Consider the following 18,726-nt stretch of genomic DNA (forward strand, 5'->3'; position numbering starts at 1 on the left):
ATTGTTCTAACCTGGTAATTCTCATGGAATCTATATTTTGTTTCTGCACTAACTGACATAAATATTTTGTGGTTTTACAGTGCAATTTTGGCACTACCAAAGTAGTTTTCATCCCTTATGTGCAAGAGACTCTGGGTTTTATTTGACTATGAGTACTCATGGTGGAAGGGTTCAACATAAAGCATATTGTGTAAAACATACCGCAGAGAAAAAGCTAAAGGTACATGTAACATCATATATATTCTAGTGAATTTCCATAGTGTTAATTCGATATAATAATTTTCTTGCTTAACTTATCTCTATTGAATGAAAGATGTAGGCTGAAGCACAATGATGCGGAGGAACTGAGGAGTTGAAGAAAATAAAACAAATGCAGGTGAGAATATGTAGCAATCTTTTGCAAGCTTTTTTGCATTCTAAAATGGTTCGTATAAATCCCAAGGAATTTTCTTACATACAATGCTAGAGGCTTTATGTAGTCACATGTTAGCTCCTGCATTTAAAGAATGCAATCTAGAATTCTAGTTATCCTGTTGTATTAAATATTGTCTTTAAGCGGGTGTCTCAAATTAAATTGTCTTAAAATATTGTCTCTATAAAGACAATATAACACAAGCATATTTGTCTATCCTCGTCATCATCATTTTTGCCTATCTTCGTCATCATTCATTTTTAGATGGATTCATTCATGAGCTTCTTAGTTATCCTTGTTATTTCTTGCATTGTGCTTATGCCTAGACCCACTCTCATGGTTCCCTCATTCCACACCATCAGTACAAGTGACTTGCGTTCTAAGCCCCCTCCAGGTTGAATTATTGTGTGTGGGTTCTATTTTGTCAATCTTTTGATGATTTTGAACATTATAGGGTGTTGTCTGTTACTAGAGTTAATTCACTACTCCATAACATCATCACACATTTGATATTGTTCCATCTATTGCTCAAGCTTTTGTTTTGGCCAAGATGAATCCCCTACTTGGTTGAATCATTCCCCTACTTGGCTGAATCATAAATGAAATCTTATGAATCTTGGGGAGACTATTTCTTATTTGAGCAGGTCCTTTAGTAAATAGTGTTTCAGTTGTAGTTTTTCAATGTTTGGTTGTTGGAGATGGATAATAGCCAAGTTTTAAAAAAGAAAAGTTCAAGCTTGGAGTAATATTGACCTACTGCCTTCCAAGAAGATTGCAATTGTTGATAAATTTCTTGCTACGGGTCACATTGGTTTCTATGTCTTTTCTTTTCTTTTCTTTTCTTGTCAAGTAGCCTATAAACTGCTGGAATAGGAACTCCAGAACTTTTATTGGGCAAGCAAGGTGGGGTAAAATGGATTGATATGACATCTTTGAGTTTTTTGTAATTGCACTTTCCATATATTTCACTTGCTTATTGGCTTCCACATTCCCACTTCTATCAATGTTCATTTGCACCTCTTAGTGCAATTGCTAGTTTTAAAATCAATGCCTATATATGAAATTTCACATTCCCACTTTTACCGGTGTTCTTTTGCACTTCTTGGTACAATTTCTAGTTTTAAAATCAATGCCTATATATGCAATTTCAAGGACTACCGTAATTCTCACATAATTCTTTTTTAGATTTCTAGCTCAATGGTAGAGCACCTCCTTTATAAGCACGAGGTTGGTGGTTCGATTCCACTGTGTCCTAATATGAATTAATCAATGATATTGTAGTTTGTTGCTAATTAAATAATTTTAATATTGGTTTATTTCAATGGTGAGATATTTTTCTAGATTCATTATTTTATATTGTCTATAAAGAGACAAAAGTGATGATGTATTATCTTTGAATGTAATTTTTTATTGTCTCTAGAGAGAAAATAGTTAAGATAAAGACATTGTCTTTTTAAAGACAATATGTCTTTAGTTCCAACTATTGTCTCTAGAAAGACAAAAATGAAGTTGTCTTTGGAGAGACAAAAATGAAGTTGTCTTTGGAGAGACAAAAATGAAATTGTCTCTAGAGAGACAAAAATGAAATTGTCTCTAGAGAGACAAATATGCTTGTGTTATATATTGTCTTTATAGAGACAGTATTTTAAGACAATTTAATTTGAGACACCCGCTTAAAGACAATATTTAAGACAATAGACAAGTTTTATTTTGTCTCAAGTTAAGACAATTTACCCAAATATTGTCTTAATATTGTCTTAAAACCCCCCTTTGTGTTGTAGTATATTGTTACATATTTATCAATGGTAGATTCAAATGAAGCCTCCAACTATATCAACCACGTTAATATTTTTAATGTGGTTGTGCTAATTATTAATTAAAAAAATTATCATATGAAAAAATGTCATGAATTGATTTATGGTTTTTTGGGCATGTGGTATTGATAAACCATGGTAGTGGCCCATGGTATTGTAACAAACATATTTATACATTAAGAATTTTTTTGAGAAAATGGAGCTCAATTTCTATGGTTAAAAATTTTGTTAATTCTTTTTTAAATATATATATATGTTTAACTTACATATTAACTCTTTTAATAATAATAATAATAATAATATTTTTTTTAATACTTATTATTAATAATTCCTATAAATATTATGGAACATTTAATTTAGATAATTACACTAATATAAAAATATTAAATTATAATTATAATTTATTTAAATACTCTTTTTATAATTATTTAATTAATTAAAAATAAAATTTTAAAACCAATTAAATAAATATTAACCCTTCTTTAAATTTAATAAACCAAATTTAATATTAATTGGGTGCTTATGAAACAATTTTATCATTCTTCTTTAAATTTAATAAACCACCAATTTTAATATTATATGGTGCTTATGAAACAATTTTATTATTTGAAAAAAAGGGTATATAAATGATCTCATCTATATTCTTAGCCAGTTTTGGTTATTGAAAACAAACTCTTACAGGTTTGCACCCAACAGGTTGAATGAAATATTTTAACCATTAATATTTGTATTGCATATGGGTATTATGTGTTTGAAATTTCACCGAACAGGTTGAATGAAATATTTTAACCATTAATATTAATATTTGTATTTGCATTGCATACGAGTATTATGTGTTTAAATTTTCGCCTAAACTGTGGTAATTTTTTTTTGGAAAACCACACAAATTTTGTGGCCATTTCTTTTGGAAAACCATATAAATTTTGAATTGATCTCGAGAATCTAGGTTATAGTTTTTTTATGATTTTGGATTGGATTCACAGTGGTTGATAGTAATAAATCCATTTTTCTATTAAAAAACAATTTAAACACTCCACAATCAAATTTCTTAAAAAAATTTATTCAAACTAAATTCACTGTCAGGGCCAAATTGTGTTCTCCTTGGACAGCGCGATTTAAATTAGTAAAAAAAAGTGTGACTAAGAATGATCGGTATATCGAATCCTCATTTTATTTTATTAAAGTTTAATATCGCTGCACTGGAAACTCTAACACCTTTCCAGGACGACAATGGATTTTCCGGACGAACTATTTCATTTAGCTAGAACTAATTGCGTCACAGCCGTCATAGATACATCTCTCTTCTCATCTCAGACAATGATGAAAACTGTAATATTGAAACGCCGCCGCCAACAAACATTGATCCTATTTTACTTTGAAAACCCCTTTGTTGGAATACAATGGTGAGGAGGAGCATGGGAACTCTGCCCAATTCGCTGCTTACATTTTTGGATTATCGTTTTCAGGGATAGAAATGGCCGTATCTCCACCATTGAATTGATGAGCTTCAGGTCCTTCACAAATTAGCGTGTTGGAAGCAGCTTCTATATCATGCGCCTTATTTTCATTTTCAGCGAATATTCCCTGAAAATTGGAAAGCTCTTCGGAGCCATTTTTAGCGGCTGAAATCTTGGTATCCTTCACCTTTCCCCACAGAACGGCGTACAACCCTATTACGATCAGAACTCCTCCCACCACACTGTATTCAATTCATAAGTTCAGTTAGATCCTTGAACCATCGTATTTCCTCACACTATTAATCTTGAATTCAACTTGTTGGTTTGAAAGATAATTAATAAACGAACCTGCCCAGGAAGATGTTCTCAGAGAGAATGATAGACCCCATAACGGCCACAATTATCATCATCAATGGACTGAATGCTGTGGCAAATACAGGTCCTTTTACGCGCATGCACAACCCTTGTACGTAATATGCAATTGCTGACGCCACCACCCCCTGCACCCAAAAATAGCAATTGCTGTACACTGTTATTTACCTTCATATCCTGATCACTAATTTTTGAATTCAAGTCTGAAGAAAAACATTGAACGTTTTTCCCTCGTTGAAAAAAAAGAGAGGCAAACTTACAGAATAGACTGCAGTGAGAAGGTTGATGTCCCATCCTAAAGCCCACTGGGAAGAATCACGTACGACAGCTAAGCTGAGAACTGTTGCCTGTATTGTTCCCATAAAACATATTAAGGTGGCAAGGGATAGTTGAGCAGAATATTTCTTCAGTACTGCAGCCTGCACATTCAATATAGTTAATTAAAGTTGTAATTTCAAGATGATTGAAATTACAAACATGTAAAAAATAAATGATCACCTGCAGGATGAACAAGGCTGACCATGCAAGAGTGGCTGCAATTATCAGAAGGGAACCTATTATCCAGTCTTTATTATCAATTGCAGAAGCCGTTGTGGAAGATGTGTCGGGGGATTGATGATGTGGAGACCAAAGCATGGGAACAATAGGACCTTTGTACAACGTCATCAGCATTGCTCCCCCGACGCACACAGTCGTTCCCACTATCTTTGCTTGACTGCGTATGTTTTTTATATTCACCTTCTCCATCCTACATCAATAAAGATTTTCCATCAACACCATAGATTAAAGTAAGTGATTGCAATGAGTACCCCTAGATTATATTACTTAATGCAACAATGTGATTTGGTTACCTGAATATGAGAGCCATCACGAAAGTCATAGCCGGGAGAACATTACTGAGTGCACATGCATATGTTGGAGATGTTAATTTCAAACCCAGGTAGTAGAAATTCTGGTCGATTACAGGCCTACAGACATGCTTTCAGGGAATCAAATTACTCGCCAACAATTTGCATTGACGCAATCAGAAATGGAAAGGAGGGGATGATGTCAAGAGTCAGAGTAGGCATGAAATAATGAAATAATACATACCCTAACAAACCTAGTGCAAAAATTTGCCAGAATATAGGAAAGGTGAGTTTGGGTCGCACTTTCCTGCAATTACAATTATGATTGATACATTAGCTGGACTTACCTAAATTGCAAATTCCAACAATATTCTGAATTGGGATTACAAGCATAAATAAAATAGCTTTACCTTTCAATGAAGAAGGCAAAAGGTGCAAGCACAACCGTAGCAGCGGCGTGTCTGTACACTACAAGCACAAAGTGATTCATCCCTCTGTTAAGAGAAACTTTCGTGATAATATTCATCCCTGCATATCCAAACTGTAGGGATATCATTGCTACATAGGGTTTTGATTTCTCAATTAACTTCTCCATTGATAATCAAATTTGCAGCAATCTCCAAAACACACTTCCCTATCCTGTAAACAGCTGTGAATGCAGGGTGAGGATTGAAGCTTCTCCTATCCTCCTCTATGCACTCGCAACTAATTAACTTTCAGGAGATCGGATGTTTTATAATCCACACTGTCTGCATTCATATTTATAGAAGAACAAAAGCCAGTTGGTTATAACCTGCTCATCCAAAGTACAGACATAACTTGATCGCGATAGCACTAAGTATGGTCAGGAATAAGAAAATCGTTAATGGGAAAAGCACGATATCCTATTCGATTTTCCGCGAAATTTAATTTTATCCACGGAATGAGAAGCACTGTTTTGAAAAAATAATAAAGCAGTGGATGATGAGTAAGTAAAGTAAAGTAATGTACGAAGCAAAACGAAGATATGTGCAGACTGACGTGTAGAGGAGAAGTGTTGGAACATCACATTAAAAAGCAGAGATAGTGGGTGGGGAAGGAGAAAGTTCCACGTTAGCCATAGTGCGGATTTTCTGTTCTGATTGCTTCCTTTTCTGCAATGTGACGCAGAAAATAGCCCATGTAACAAATGATTTGTTTCCACTCCGACGTGGCAAAGCTCATACTTGTGTAACGGGGAACCAGAGTGATTTCAACACGCAATATCTAACATGCTCGCCATACAAGTCACTATCATGGATAATTAAAAAGCAGAAGTAGAGCTTTAATTATGCAAATCGTAATAGAGAAATAGAATGGTTGAGACGTGAACGTCTTCAAATGATCGGTTCATCAACAAAATCTTGCCTGAGTGGATGCTTCTTTTCATCAACAAATGATAGTTTCATCAACAAATGATTGTTGATGAGTGGATGCTTTTAAATGAGACTAATAGTTGAAAATGTCCGCCACCACCTTGAAAAAAAATTCATGAGATACTCGTGTTCGAAAGATTGATGAATTAAAAAATATAGGAAACAAGTGTTTATAAATCACTCATAATAAATCAGAAAAAATATTTATTTTATATGTTTTTTAAATATTAATATTATTTATAATTTATAATTTTTTTTTTTTAATAAGTTAATGATATATAAAGCTGTATCAGTGATGAAAGAACTATGTATAGAATTAAATTGATGATATATAAAGTTGTGTTAAGCGATGAATGAACTATATTTAGATGGTCTACCTCTAAAATTTAAAGTAACCCTTAAAAATTATGGTTGAAATAAATCTAAATGGAGTAATAATTCATTCAAGTTATCTAGTTCCCTTAAAAGAAAGGAAGGAAAAAAAATAAAAAATAGATAAATAGATTGGTTAAATTTTATGTAATTTTTTTTAATTTTTTTTTTATAAAATCATTATATCATTTTTATGCTATCATAACAATATAGTAAATCATTACATAAATATTAATAATAATAATTATAGATATAAAGATATTGGAGAAAGTGTTTATTTTCTAATTATTTATTAAAAGAAAATCATGTATTAATATAATTTAGATTTACTTATTCTTTTATGAAATTAAAAAGATAATGTACAACATTACATTAATAATAATAATAAATTTGCAACTTAGATTTTAGATAAATTTTTTGTTAGTTATTTTTATGAAATTTGAAAGATAATATAAATCATTATAATAATAATAATAATAACAATAATAATAATAATAATAATAATTATTATTATTATTATTATTATTATTATTATTATTTTACACATGAAAATTTATAAGAGAAAAATATTTAGTTTTTAAAAAATCATTTAAAAGAAGTATTATTTTCCAATATTAATAGAATTTAGATTTTATGTCATTTATATATCATCTTACTTTTATGAAATCGTCAAAAAAAAAAAAATATATATATATATATGTGGCATGTTTTTAAACATTATTTTTACTTACACTATATCGATATACAAAAATACACTATAATATAAAATTATCTATAAAATGTAATATATACATAATTTGAATATATATTAAGGTGATGTATTTACATAAAATGTATCCAAATTCAAATATTTATAAACATAATAATTTTTATTAGATTATTGAAAATTTACATAAAGTACAGACATTGCCTTGATTGAGCATATGTGAATAAAAAAAATGCTTATCTAACTTGAGACTAGCTTGTGCATGTCGTTGGGATGACCATTTTCCCATAGATGGGAAACCATATGGCTTCCCTAAAAGTCGATTGAGCATATGTGGATAACAAAAATGCTTATCTAACTTGAGACTAGCATTGTGCATGTCTTTAGGATGACCATTTTCCCGTAGATGGGAAACCATATGGCTTCCCTAAAAGTCATGAAATCAGTTTATAACTGCAAAAAATAAAACTAATATGCAAATGAGCAATAGAGACTTAGACTGTCTTCCCTGATTCCTAGTAGCAGTCAAAGCTGTGTCGAGAGTTAATTGAAGGAATCATATTGACCTTCCTTCAGCCATGGTGGTATTTCCCACTCAATAATAGTCAAAGCCATGCTGAGAGTTAATAGAAGGAATCATATTGACCTTCCTTCAGCCATGGTGGTATTTCCCACTCGATAAGCATCCCATAAAATTTGGTGTCTACATCCTACTGAGGTTTCTCTTATATATGCTTGTCTTTCATTGTTTCACTACTACCAGCAGCTTTTTCCTTCACATTGTTGCCCAATGGCCCTTATTTTCTAGATGTCTTGTCCATCCTAAACATTGGCCCTAGCTTCTCAGGACTAGGTGGTTTTGCACCTTGAGAAACCGAGTCGAGAAGACTCGAAAAAGAAGAGTCTAATTCATATGAGGAGTTGGAGGGTGTAGGAGACAATTGAATCTCGAGAGCACTAACTACAAAATGCAAAGTAGCTCTAGCTTAGACAAGGTGAAAGTCCAGATCAATGATTCAACCTTCCACCACCCACATAGTCTCTTCTTAGTCCCACACACGTTAGTTGAGCAGGTTCATTAATGCCTAGTGGTCATCCCCAATGTTTCTTATCTCTTATGCTTCTAGTTCTGCATTCATTCTTCTAAAGCACCACAGAATATCCTCATCAAATTGTTATGCTCCTGGAGCATGCCATGGAAGAGGAGGTTTGACAGCCTCTGCCCCCCTCCTCCTCTTCCGAGGCAACCATGTTCATGGACCATGGTTGTTGGCTTGTGTCGTGTAAAGTTTCCCCTTGCAATATTGCCAACCTCCTCTTTGTTCTCAACAATTTCAACGGAAGTTTGAACAAGCACCTACATATAGAGATGAGATTTTGCATCCCGATTTGGCATTAAATTTCAAAACTCTTTCATCGAGCCAACATATCTCATACGGTGAATAAGACCTGTGGTGATGGCACATAAGATGTTGCGCCATCCTTCAACCATTAGTGCACTCAATCTAACTATCTTGAAGACCCTCAATACCTTCGGTCACTACTTACACACTTGAATCCAAAACACACACACACACACACACACACATATATATATATATATATAATAGATATTAAAAATATATTTCACACATTACTAAAGTTAAAAATAAAAAATAAAAATAAAATGACTTCTCCCATCTTAAAACAATTTGTAATCTATTTTTTTATATTTTTTTATTTATTTAAAAATTACTTTTCCCCACTAAAATAAAAATTTGTAATCTATATTTATAAATAGATTTATCTAAAAAAAATTATCTAAAAATTGTTTTTTCACCATTATTTTTTTTTCCAAATTTGGCTACTGAAACATGTCTAGATGCATTGAATTTTCAGTCATTTAAATACAAAAAGACTTGCCCATTGTAATACCACTTAGGGATAAAAATGTAAAATTAAAAATAATTCAAAAATTCAAATACATATTATATTTTTACAATTTCTTTACTTTTCCGACCTTAAAACAATTGGTAAACTATTTCTATATATAGAGTATTCCAAAGACCTTTTAATTTAAAAATAGTTTTTTACGCCATCGAAGAGATAAAATTAAAATAATTCAAAACTTTCAAACACATCTCATATTTTTGTACTAGAACTAACTCGAGTGTAAGGTTTGAGATTTTCTAATCACTGCATCTCATAAAGCACACCCTTTTGTAAAAGAAACACTTCTTTTGAGAGTTTATTTTGTTCATTAAATAATAGCATTCGAGTTACTATCGACATCGAGCCAATAAACTTTGGAAAATCAAAAGTTGTGATACACACAAGTCCCTCAGCCTAGGTGGAACAAATAAACTTGGGAAAACCAACTTCTCTAAAGCTATGGGACACACAAATCTATCTATTTTGACCGACTAGTCTCCCCACAATAAAGGTAGAACATTCAATAATTTACAAAATTTTATTTTGAAGTTCCACACGGAAGGAGTTTAATCTCTTTGATTTTTTCACTTTCAAATAATTTCTATTTTAAATTTATATAGAGGATTTTTTAAAAATGTCCTTAAATTACAATCAAAATAATTTAAAAATTATAAATACATATTATATTTATATACCAGGAACGAAAATAAGTTTCTCAAGAGTTCAAAAGCTATAAATACATATTATATTCCTATACAAGGAACGAAAATATGTTTCTCAAATGATTTGGATAACATTAGAATGCGGAGTGATAATTTCAATACAAGCACTTTTTCGTTTATTTTGCTTCGGAAAGCATACCCTCTTGCACAAGTTAACCTCATTAAAAAGTTTATAGGTTTCTTTAATATATTTTCTATAAATATGATTAAAATAAATATTTAAAAAGAAATTTGCTTAGCGCTAAAACTCTTTCTTTGATGGGGAGTAACATTAGGTTTTCTATTGTATATCTCCCTTTTGTCTATTCTATGATGAATTTGGAATTCCTATCACTTATAAATTTGAATTTTCTTCCTTTATTTGACACTAATCGAGAGAAATTGGGCTATGCCCTAGTGTGGGTAAGACTCCCTAAGTTACCACCTAACTTTGGTCTTTGGATGTTCTTAAGAATATCATAAATATTAGCATCTTTTTTGGAGGGTGATAAGTCATACGAAATTAGTGGAAAGGTGGTCATAGCAAGGATTCTCCTAAATTTGGAATTGCGTGAAGGGTTATACGTAGAACTAAATATAAACCATCAAGGGTTTACTCATCGACAGATCATTGATTACGAAGGAATCCCCTTCAGGTGTTGCAGATGTCATAAACATGGTCATGTCTTGAAGGATTTCCATCTTCCTCTCTCAAGTAAGAAAGTTTGAAAGGATTATCATGATGGGGAACATAAGATGGAGACAGAGGAAGCCTTGGGAGATATGTTGTTTAAGATTTCTCCACGGGTTCAACAACATGATGCTCCAAAGCATATGATGATAAACAATGAAGCAAATACAAGGGGTGATGTGAAGAAAATTTATGGGTGGGTCAATACTTTGGGGGTGGCCCATCCTCCTCAAGAATCTCTTCTTTAGGTGTTTTCTCTCCTCCTCTCCGTATTTCAAATCTCGTTAGCACCTTTTGTTCTCTAGCTATGGTGTCGAGTCATCAATCACTATCTCCTTTTTTATCTAGCATTACCCCTTCTCTTCAAAATATGGGTATTGTCTCCTATCCTTCCCCACTCGCTCTTGCATGTTGCCCACCTCTAATACCTTCCCCAATTAGGGAATTTGCAATTTCTTATGATTCAATCACTAGATATAACCTCAATTTCAATAGTAAGAAGAGGGATTATGTATCTGTTATCAGGGGATCAAGTCCTTCCTCCCTGATCAAGTCTGGTGGGCATATCCATGTTAGAAAATTCAATATCTAAATGGAAAAAATTAAAGCTAGTCTGGATGTAGTGACTAGTAGATAGAAGTCTATTGTTGGGGCGCTTAGAGTAGCACATACCCAAGGCATGGTCCCCTAATGATTTTTCTTTCTTTCAATTACCAGGTGTTGAAAATGCAACAAGAAAAATTATGATTTAATTTTCCCTTGAGTTAAATTAGGAGAAAAATTATAATTCCACATCACAAGACAACTTGTATGAGTTAAGTAAGTTAATTTGACTTAGTTGGTTTAGTTAATTCAATTTGACGGTCTAACTTGAGTCATGTAGAGTGTCTCCTACTATATAGGATCCCTGGTGAGTTTCTTTTGAGTTGTAATTAACTAGTTCAGTTTAACTGAGTTAAAGTCAGATAAACTAGTTCCAACTATTGGAGGAACTAGTAGGAGGTCTAACGGTGGGGTGTTGCTTCATGTTTTCAACCATTTAACTAATAATTCAGCGATAAATAACTCATGCATGTGTGATATGAGGGTTACCCAGTTGAGATTGGAGTTCAAGAGTAGTGTACTATCAGTTGTATAATCATCCAAATTGTACAAGTGGTGCAGGTAGTCAGAGAAAGGCCTATGATGGATTACGCAATTCCAATTGAGGAATTTCCCTACTTAATAGGGGTTAATTCCCAAGGAAACAACGCAAGGAAATAGGGACTTGGGAAAGAAAAAATTTAAATAAGTATTGGCCAAGGCTTGTCTAGGAAGCTGTGAGATAGATAAACATAGTGCATAGGTTGCTTGGGCTTGAGAAAAGCATTGTAATCTTTTCATATTTTCTGACTAATGCAATATACAGATAGAAAGGGTTTTTAGCTATGGATTTCCCCAGGAAATTGTTGTGTAATGTGTTGATTGAATTATTTCTCTTGTATGCTTCATGATTTATCGATCGATTAATTTTTTCGCTGATGAGTAAAGTAGATTCAAGTCTTTTGTTTTAACATATTACATAAGCATTTTTTAATCTATAAGGAATTTCTACATGGTTTCGGAGCATAAATCACATCAGAAGAGAAGAATATGACTTTGTCTTTGCAGGTGAAATCAAATTTGCAGGATCATTCTTCAGAGCCAACAAGATGTCATTCTATGGATTGAGACTCGAGTATGCCCTTAAGGGTAGCTCAAATTATATTTATTGGAAGGACAGGATGGAGGTATTGTTGGAAGACAACAAGCTAAAGGAATTCATAGAAAATGATATTCCTAAGCCTCCAACAACCGATGATCAAGCTCTGGCAGAGTGGAAGAAATGTGTTGCAAAGGAAAGGAGGATCATACTAGAAGGAGTTAAACATAATATTGTCAAATTTCCGTGGCAAGCCTTGATAGACTTGTTTCAGAACAACAGTGACCACAGGAAGCTGGCACTGAAGGACAAGCTTTAGAATATCAAAATGGAGAAGGGCGACACAATACCACAATACTTGAGCAGGTTCACCATGTGTTGGGATGAATTTTGGAGCATTGGTATTATAGTTACTAAAGATGATTTGGCTAGCCTATCACTTATAAGACTTCCCAAGAGCTAGCACAACTACCAAGATTCAGTAAATGGGAGGGAGCATCTACCAAAATGGAAGAGGTTGTTGTCTGACTTGGTGCAAGAAGAGATAAGGTAGAACACAGAGATGGAACCTCATCCAAGCATGATGATAAGGATAATTATGCATTGGCTGGAAAGGCAAAGAAAGGGAAAGGGAATAAATCACAATCCAAAGGGGATAACGGTCAAGGCGGCAAGAAGAAGGACTTGTCAAAGATTAAATGTTTCCACTGTCATGAGCTGGGACACTATGCCACAAAGTGTTTGCACAAGAAGGCCAACAAGAAGCTCTCAGGAGGAGTGGAAGGTGAAGCTTTAACTTCACAATTAGAGTTGGATTTCACCCTTATTGCATGCATGGTGACAACAGTGATGGGTAGTGTGTGGTATTTGGATAGTGGAACCTCATTCCATATGACAAACAACAAATAAATTTTTAGTGACTTGGAGGAGAAGGACCTCTAGATGCACATTGATATGGGCAATGATGGAAGGTATAGCATGACTGGCATCGGTACTGTTACTTTTCATAGTTTGGTTCTCCTCTCACATTAAAAGATGTCATGTATGTTTTGACTCTGAAGAAGAATTTAGTTTTAGTTTCTATGTTAGAAGACTATGGCTATGATGTGATATTTAGCAAAGGAAAGGCTTTCCTTCATCACATAGCCATAAGACAAGTGAAGGGGATCAGGTTTTAGGTGAATAACCTCTACAAATTGGATGTATAAGACTATGTTTCTTTGAGCACAAAAGAAGAGAAGGTGAAAATCCAAGACATCAGTGAATTATTGCATAGAAGATTGGTCCATTTGCATCATGGAGCCTTGAAGATCATGCAATAGATTTCTACAGGACTTCCCAAGAGTGAAATAAAGTAGTGAGATACATGCAAAGGGTGTACATTGGGGAAGTACACTAAAGCCACCTTTCATGATAAGGACATTCAAGTGCAGGTGATACTTGAAAGAGTTCACTCATATGTGTGTGAACCGTTCTTGATAGCCTCCATGACCAAGAACTAGTATTAAGTGACACTTGTATATGATTTCTCATGTAAGTGTTGGATATTATTCATGCAGAAGAAAGACCATACATTCTCAAACTTTTGTGAATTTAAAGTGCTTGCTGAGAAAGACACTTACAAGAAATTGAAGGCTTTCGTGAGCGATAATGGTAGAGAATAAGTGTTGAATGAGTTCAAGAACTTCTGTGCATCAAAAGGCATTCAACAAGAATTAATAGCACCCCATAACCCACAAAAGAATGGGGTTTCTGAAAGGAAGAATAGAATTATTGTGGGAGTTTCATGAGAAATGTTGCATGATCAGAGTCTACCATTTCACTTATGGGTTGAAGCATGCAACACAACCGTATATGTGCAAAACATGAGTCCTCATTGGATTCTTAAGATGAGTACACCAGAAGAAGATTTTTCAGGGAAGAAACTAGATGTGTCACACTTCAAGATCTTTGGTTCATCTGTTTACTGTCATGTTACCAAGGATGCAAGGAAAAATCTAAAGTTGATAGTTGAGTTGGGAATATTTTTGGGGTACACTAATACACCTCACAACTATCGGGTGTACATGCCATCCCATAGGATGAAACTTATTCGTAGAGATGTGAAGTTCGATGAAGAGAAGACCATGAGATGTTCCCTTGAGAGGGAGCTTCAGTTACATGAATATGAGGAGCTTTTAGCTCCAAGGGAAGAACCTTGGGATGATGTGGAATATCCACATGCATAGGAGCAGAGAGTGGAAGTAGCCACTCATGAAAAGACATCCAGAGATGGAAGGAAGCACACCAAAGAAGCTGACAGATTGATGCATGATGCTAGAGAGAATGTGCGAGGACCTACATCACAGCGCAGGTAGAGGAGGTCACCAGATTGGTACATTGTCTACATGGCTCTGATAAGCAAGAGTGTAGAGACTGATCCATCCTCATTCAAGGAAGAAATGAAGAAACCAGTACAGGTTGATGCCATGGTAGAGGAATATGATTCCATTATTAGGAATGGTGCTTGGGAAGTTGTCCCAAGGCCAGAGGAAAAGTCAGTGGTAGGTTCCAGGTGAATCTAAAAGGTGAAGAAAGTAGCAAATGGGAGTGTCGAGAAACACAAGGCCAAATTTTTGGCTAAGGGATTCTCTCAAGTGGAGGGAATTGATTACGAGGAGACCTTTTCTCCAGTAGCAAGGTACTCTTGAATCAAATCTATTCTAGCACTTTCAGTGTAGATGGGATGGAAAATACATCAAATGGATGTGAAGACATCATTCCTCAACAAAGTGATTGAGGAAGAGGTGTACATAGAGTTGCCTGAAGGATTTCAGACCATCAACATAGAGTCGCATCTATGCAGACTCAAGTGAGCATTGTATGAATTGAAAGAAGGACCCCATGCTTGGTACACCAAGATCAACAACTATTTCACTAGGTTAGGCTTCACCAAAATTGAAGTAGATGCAAACCTTTACGATATTATGGTTGAAGGTAAATTATTGATTATAGTATTATATGTTGATGATTTAATTCTAATAGGTGATAAGAAGTTCATCAAATATTACAAAGAGGATCTTACAAGAGAATTTGACATGAAGGACCTAGGGCTCATGCATTATTTCCTTTGTATGGAAGTATGGCAAGGATATTGGGATCTATTTGTCTCTCAGGGAATGTATGCCAACGAGATACTGAATAATTTCCACATGGAGAGCAGCAAACCCATGGAGACTCCTCTAACAGGGAGTTGGAGAAAGAAAGATGCTACTTCAATTGAAGTAGTGGATGCTACTATTTATAGGCAGCTACTGGTTTCACTTATGTATTTGGTGAACACACAATCGAACATGTGTTTTGCAGTTAACCATATTCGTCAAACAATGGTTAATCCAACCAAACTCTATTGGAAGGCAGCTAAACATGTGTTAGGATACCTCAGAGGCACCACTCAATTTGGTCTTTGGTACAGACGAAAAAAGAGAGTGAAGTTGCAAGGCTTCACAGATGCATATTCATTAGGGAATCCATCAGACAGGAGGAGAACATCATGGGGAATCTTCAGTATTGGGTTAGCAATAGTTTCTTGGTACAGTAGGAAGCAGAGATCAGTTGCACTGAGTTCAAAAGAAACAAAGTACATGGATACTAATCAAGCAGCTTGTGAGGCTATTGTTAAGAAATTTACTGCATAACATAAATAATTACTGAGAGGAATAAATATAAAAATAACCAGCAACAACCATAAACACATTAACGCAAATGTTTATCCGAGAAAACCCCAAATCCAGGGAAAAACCCAACCTAATAATATCTTATTAGCATTGGAAAAAACCTTGGCCAATCTGTTATAGACATTTTTGTGCCTTACAGCATGAAGCATGAAATGCCAATAATCTAAGGGATCCAAAGTCCCTAAACATGTTGTTCCTACCCCTAGAGGAACAAGGTCAGCAAACCACAGCACTGAAAATCAGTTCTCCACCTGAAAACACTCAAAAACAAGCTAATTCTGGATCATGTCAACTGCTCCACTGAGCATCTGCGCTGAATGTCAACTGCTCCACTCTGTACCTGCGCTGAATGTCAAATCTAATGAAGGCTACCTGCGCTGGGCGAGATTGGCCAAGTGGCACAGTCATTCTGCAAGGTGTCAAATGCCCAGGAAGCTTCCAAAATGACACTTGGATCAGGGAATTCGCCTTGTGATGAGTAAGAGGATCTAGATCTCCAAGTGGAAGCAAGAAACTCCAAGTGGACTCAAGAACTGAAGAATAACTGAAGTGGGAGAGGACACTAGTCAGCTCCATGCCAAGCTCAAGCTGACTCATCCTTTCTCCAAATCTCCTATATATAGAGCTCTCTCATGAGGTCTAGGGAGGCTGGAATCTTGTGAATGTAAGGAAGTGTTGTTGGTTTGAGTATAGAACTATTGGGTGATTGCTTTGAAGGAGGTGAAGAGGAGATTTCTTTCTGCTGGGAGGTGTTGCTGGATTGGGCCTATTATGGTTGTAACACTCTCAGAACTTTACTTCTTCCATTAATAAAGCATTTGAGGTTCTTCTATATGCATGTGTCTTTGTGGCGTATTGATGCTTGTATATTTGATTTATTCTAATCCTTGAATCAATTATGGATGTATGCTTCTTGTAGTTTCCCTTTCTTGTGCTTTTGCAGGATCTTTGTGTAGCTGGGCCAGTGAAAGAGCAAGGAGCTGGGAGCAAGCAGCAAGGAGAGAAGATTGGGTCAAACATTAGCGGAAGACAACGGTTAGTGGATCTCTTTCTCCCCTCTCTTACATCTCATAAAGAAGTAATCTTGAATAGCTCTGCATTCGGTTGTTGCTGAGGTACTATCACCCTTAGAGTGGGATAGGGTCATTCCGTATTGGATACTTTTCCCAACAACAAATTGGCGACTCCGTTGGGGATCGTATCTTGTTGGTTTTTTGTGTTTTTGCTATTCATTTCATAAACAAAGGGAGTACTGAATCGAACTGCATTTGGATCTTTCAAATGCAAAGTAGAGGGCAGCTACTCTAGCTCAGTTTCTGGGCAAGTTTATGATTTGAAGAGCTGATCCACAAGGACTCTAATAAGCTCTTAGTGATAACTTTTCATCCTCCTTGTCATCCCTTAGTGTGTCCTTGACTGATAGCTTCTGATTTGGCCAAAAACTGTGAATTTTTGAGCAATCTGTGACCCGGAAACCAAGAGAAACGAAAGTTTCGTTCTTCAGTGTAGGCTGTGTGAAGGCTGTCTGCATTTCAGCGCAGTTCCCGAAGGGGCTACCTGCACTGAAGGTCAAACTGCCTGTGTACCACCTGCGCTAGACCAGTCTTGCCTTGTGCTACTGGGGTTTCCTGCTGTTTCTTGCCCTGTTTTCACTCTTGTTTTTGCTGCCTGTTACCAGTCAATGTGCCTATCTGAAACCAACTTTCCTTGCCACTATTCCGCCTCGGTTGTATAAAGAAACTATGTTTGTTCTTTGTGTATTTCTTGTATCATTTACAGTTTCCCATAACGAAAGTGAACTAGTCTTGTTGTGGCCTCTTAGATCTAGACCTGTGATAAAGTGTCGTTTTGATCTTAAGAGTTAGTTTGTTTACTGTTCATAGCTAATTGAGCTTTTGCTTTCGTCGTTTGGTTTGAATTTATATATTTCTAGTGTCGAAACAAGTAAATCTTAAGGTGTCTTTCGATTTTGGACAAGCTTGTTTGCTTTCACTTGAAATTGAATTTGAAATTATACAATAGCTTTCTTTTTGGTGTCGCACAAACATTAAGAAAGAGAAAAGAAATACCTGCATTTTTGCATTTTGCATATAAGTTTGTATGTTGATTTAGGGAAAAAGTGCATTAGCGAGTGCTCTTTGATCTGTGTGAAAAGATTTTGTCTCTCTTTTCCCTCAATAGTTAAGATTTTCATAAGTCGAAAAGATTGAAAAAGCTTGCTTCTCATCTTAGACTGCATTTAGGAATTTGTATCAATACATCTCGTGGTGAACCTTGAAAGGCAAACTTTAAAAAGATCAACTTAAAATATATTGAATGAACCTAACAACGCTTTGAAACATAACGCAAACATCTAGAGGTCTAAGCTAGAGACGTGTTCCGGTGTCGTTAAACGTAGTGACTGTCGATCTCGACGAAGGTGGGTGATTCCTCCTGAGAGTCGGTGGCACTAATACGGACTTGTGCTCCCACGTACCGTCGCGTATATATTGGGAGACCCCTATAGGCTTATATCTTTTATCCTTAGGAAGCCGTGTCGGCCGCCCTACTGATCGCAATGCAGTGAACACAGCATTCACGAAGATCGACCACCCGTACCGTAAAACGTATTCTGTGGTTTTGCGAAAGGTTTGGCACACCCTCTGCCTAGA

At 35.2% G+C, this 18,726-nt stretch overlaps 1 protein-coding gene across 1 annotated transcript; it reads right to left on the reverse strand.

The window, feature by feature from the left end:
- Positions 1-3,359: 3,359 nt before the first annotated feature.
- LOC149239391 (WAT1-related protein At5g07050-like) lies at positions 3,360-5,654 on the reverse strand. The gene is made up of 7 exons (XM_089367137.1): positions 5,314-5,654; positions 5,148-5,210; positions 4,907-5,023; positions 4,554-4,803; positions 4,316-4,474; positions 4,032-4,183; positions 3,360-3,925 (listed from the first exon to the last, which is right to left on the reverse strand). The coding sequence occupies exons 1-7, from the start codon at positions 5,496-5,498 to the stop codon at positions 3,667-3,669; spliced, it is 1,185 nt and encodes a 394-aa protein (XP_089223263.1). The 5' UTR covers positions 5,499-5,654; the 3' UTR covers positions 3,360-3,666.
- Positions 5,655-18,726: the final 13,072 nt, after the last annotated feature.

This window comes from Pinus tabuliformis, chromosome 8, assembly GCF_031772625.1.
Source record: "Pinus tabuliformis cultivar Carrire ecotype Pingquan chromosome 8, CPIR1, whole genome shotgun sequence".
NCBI lineage: Eukaryota > Viridiplantae > Streptophyta > Pinopsida > Pinales > Pinaceae > Pinus > Pinus tabuliformis.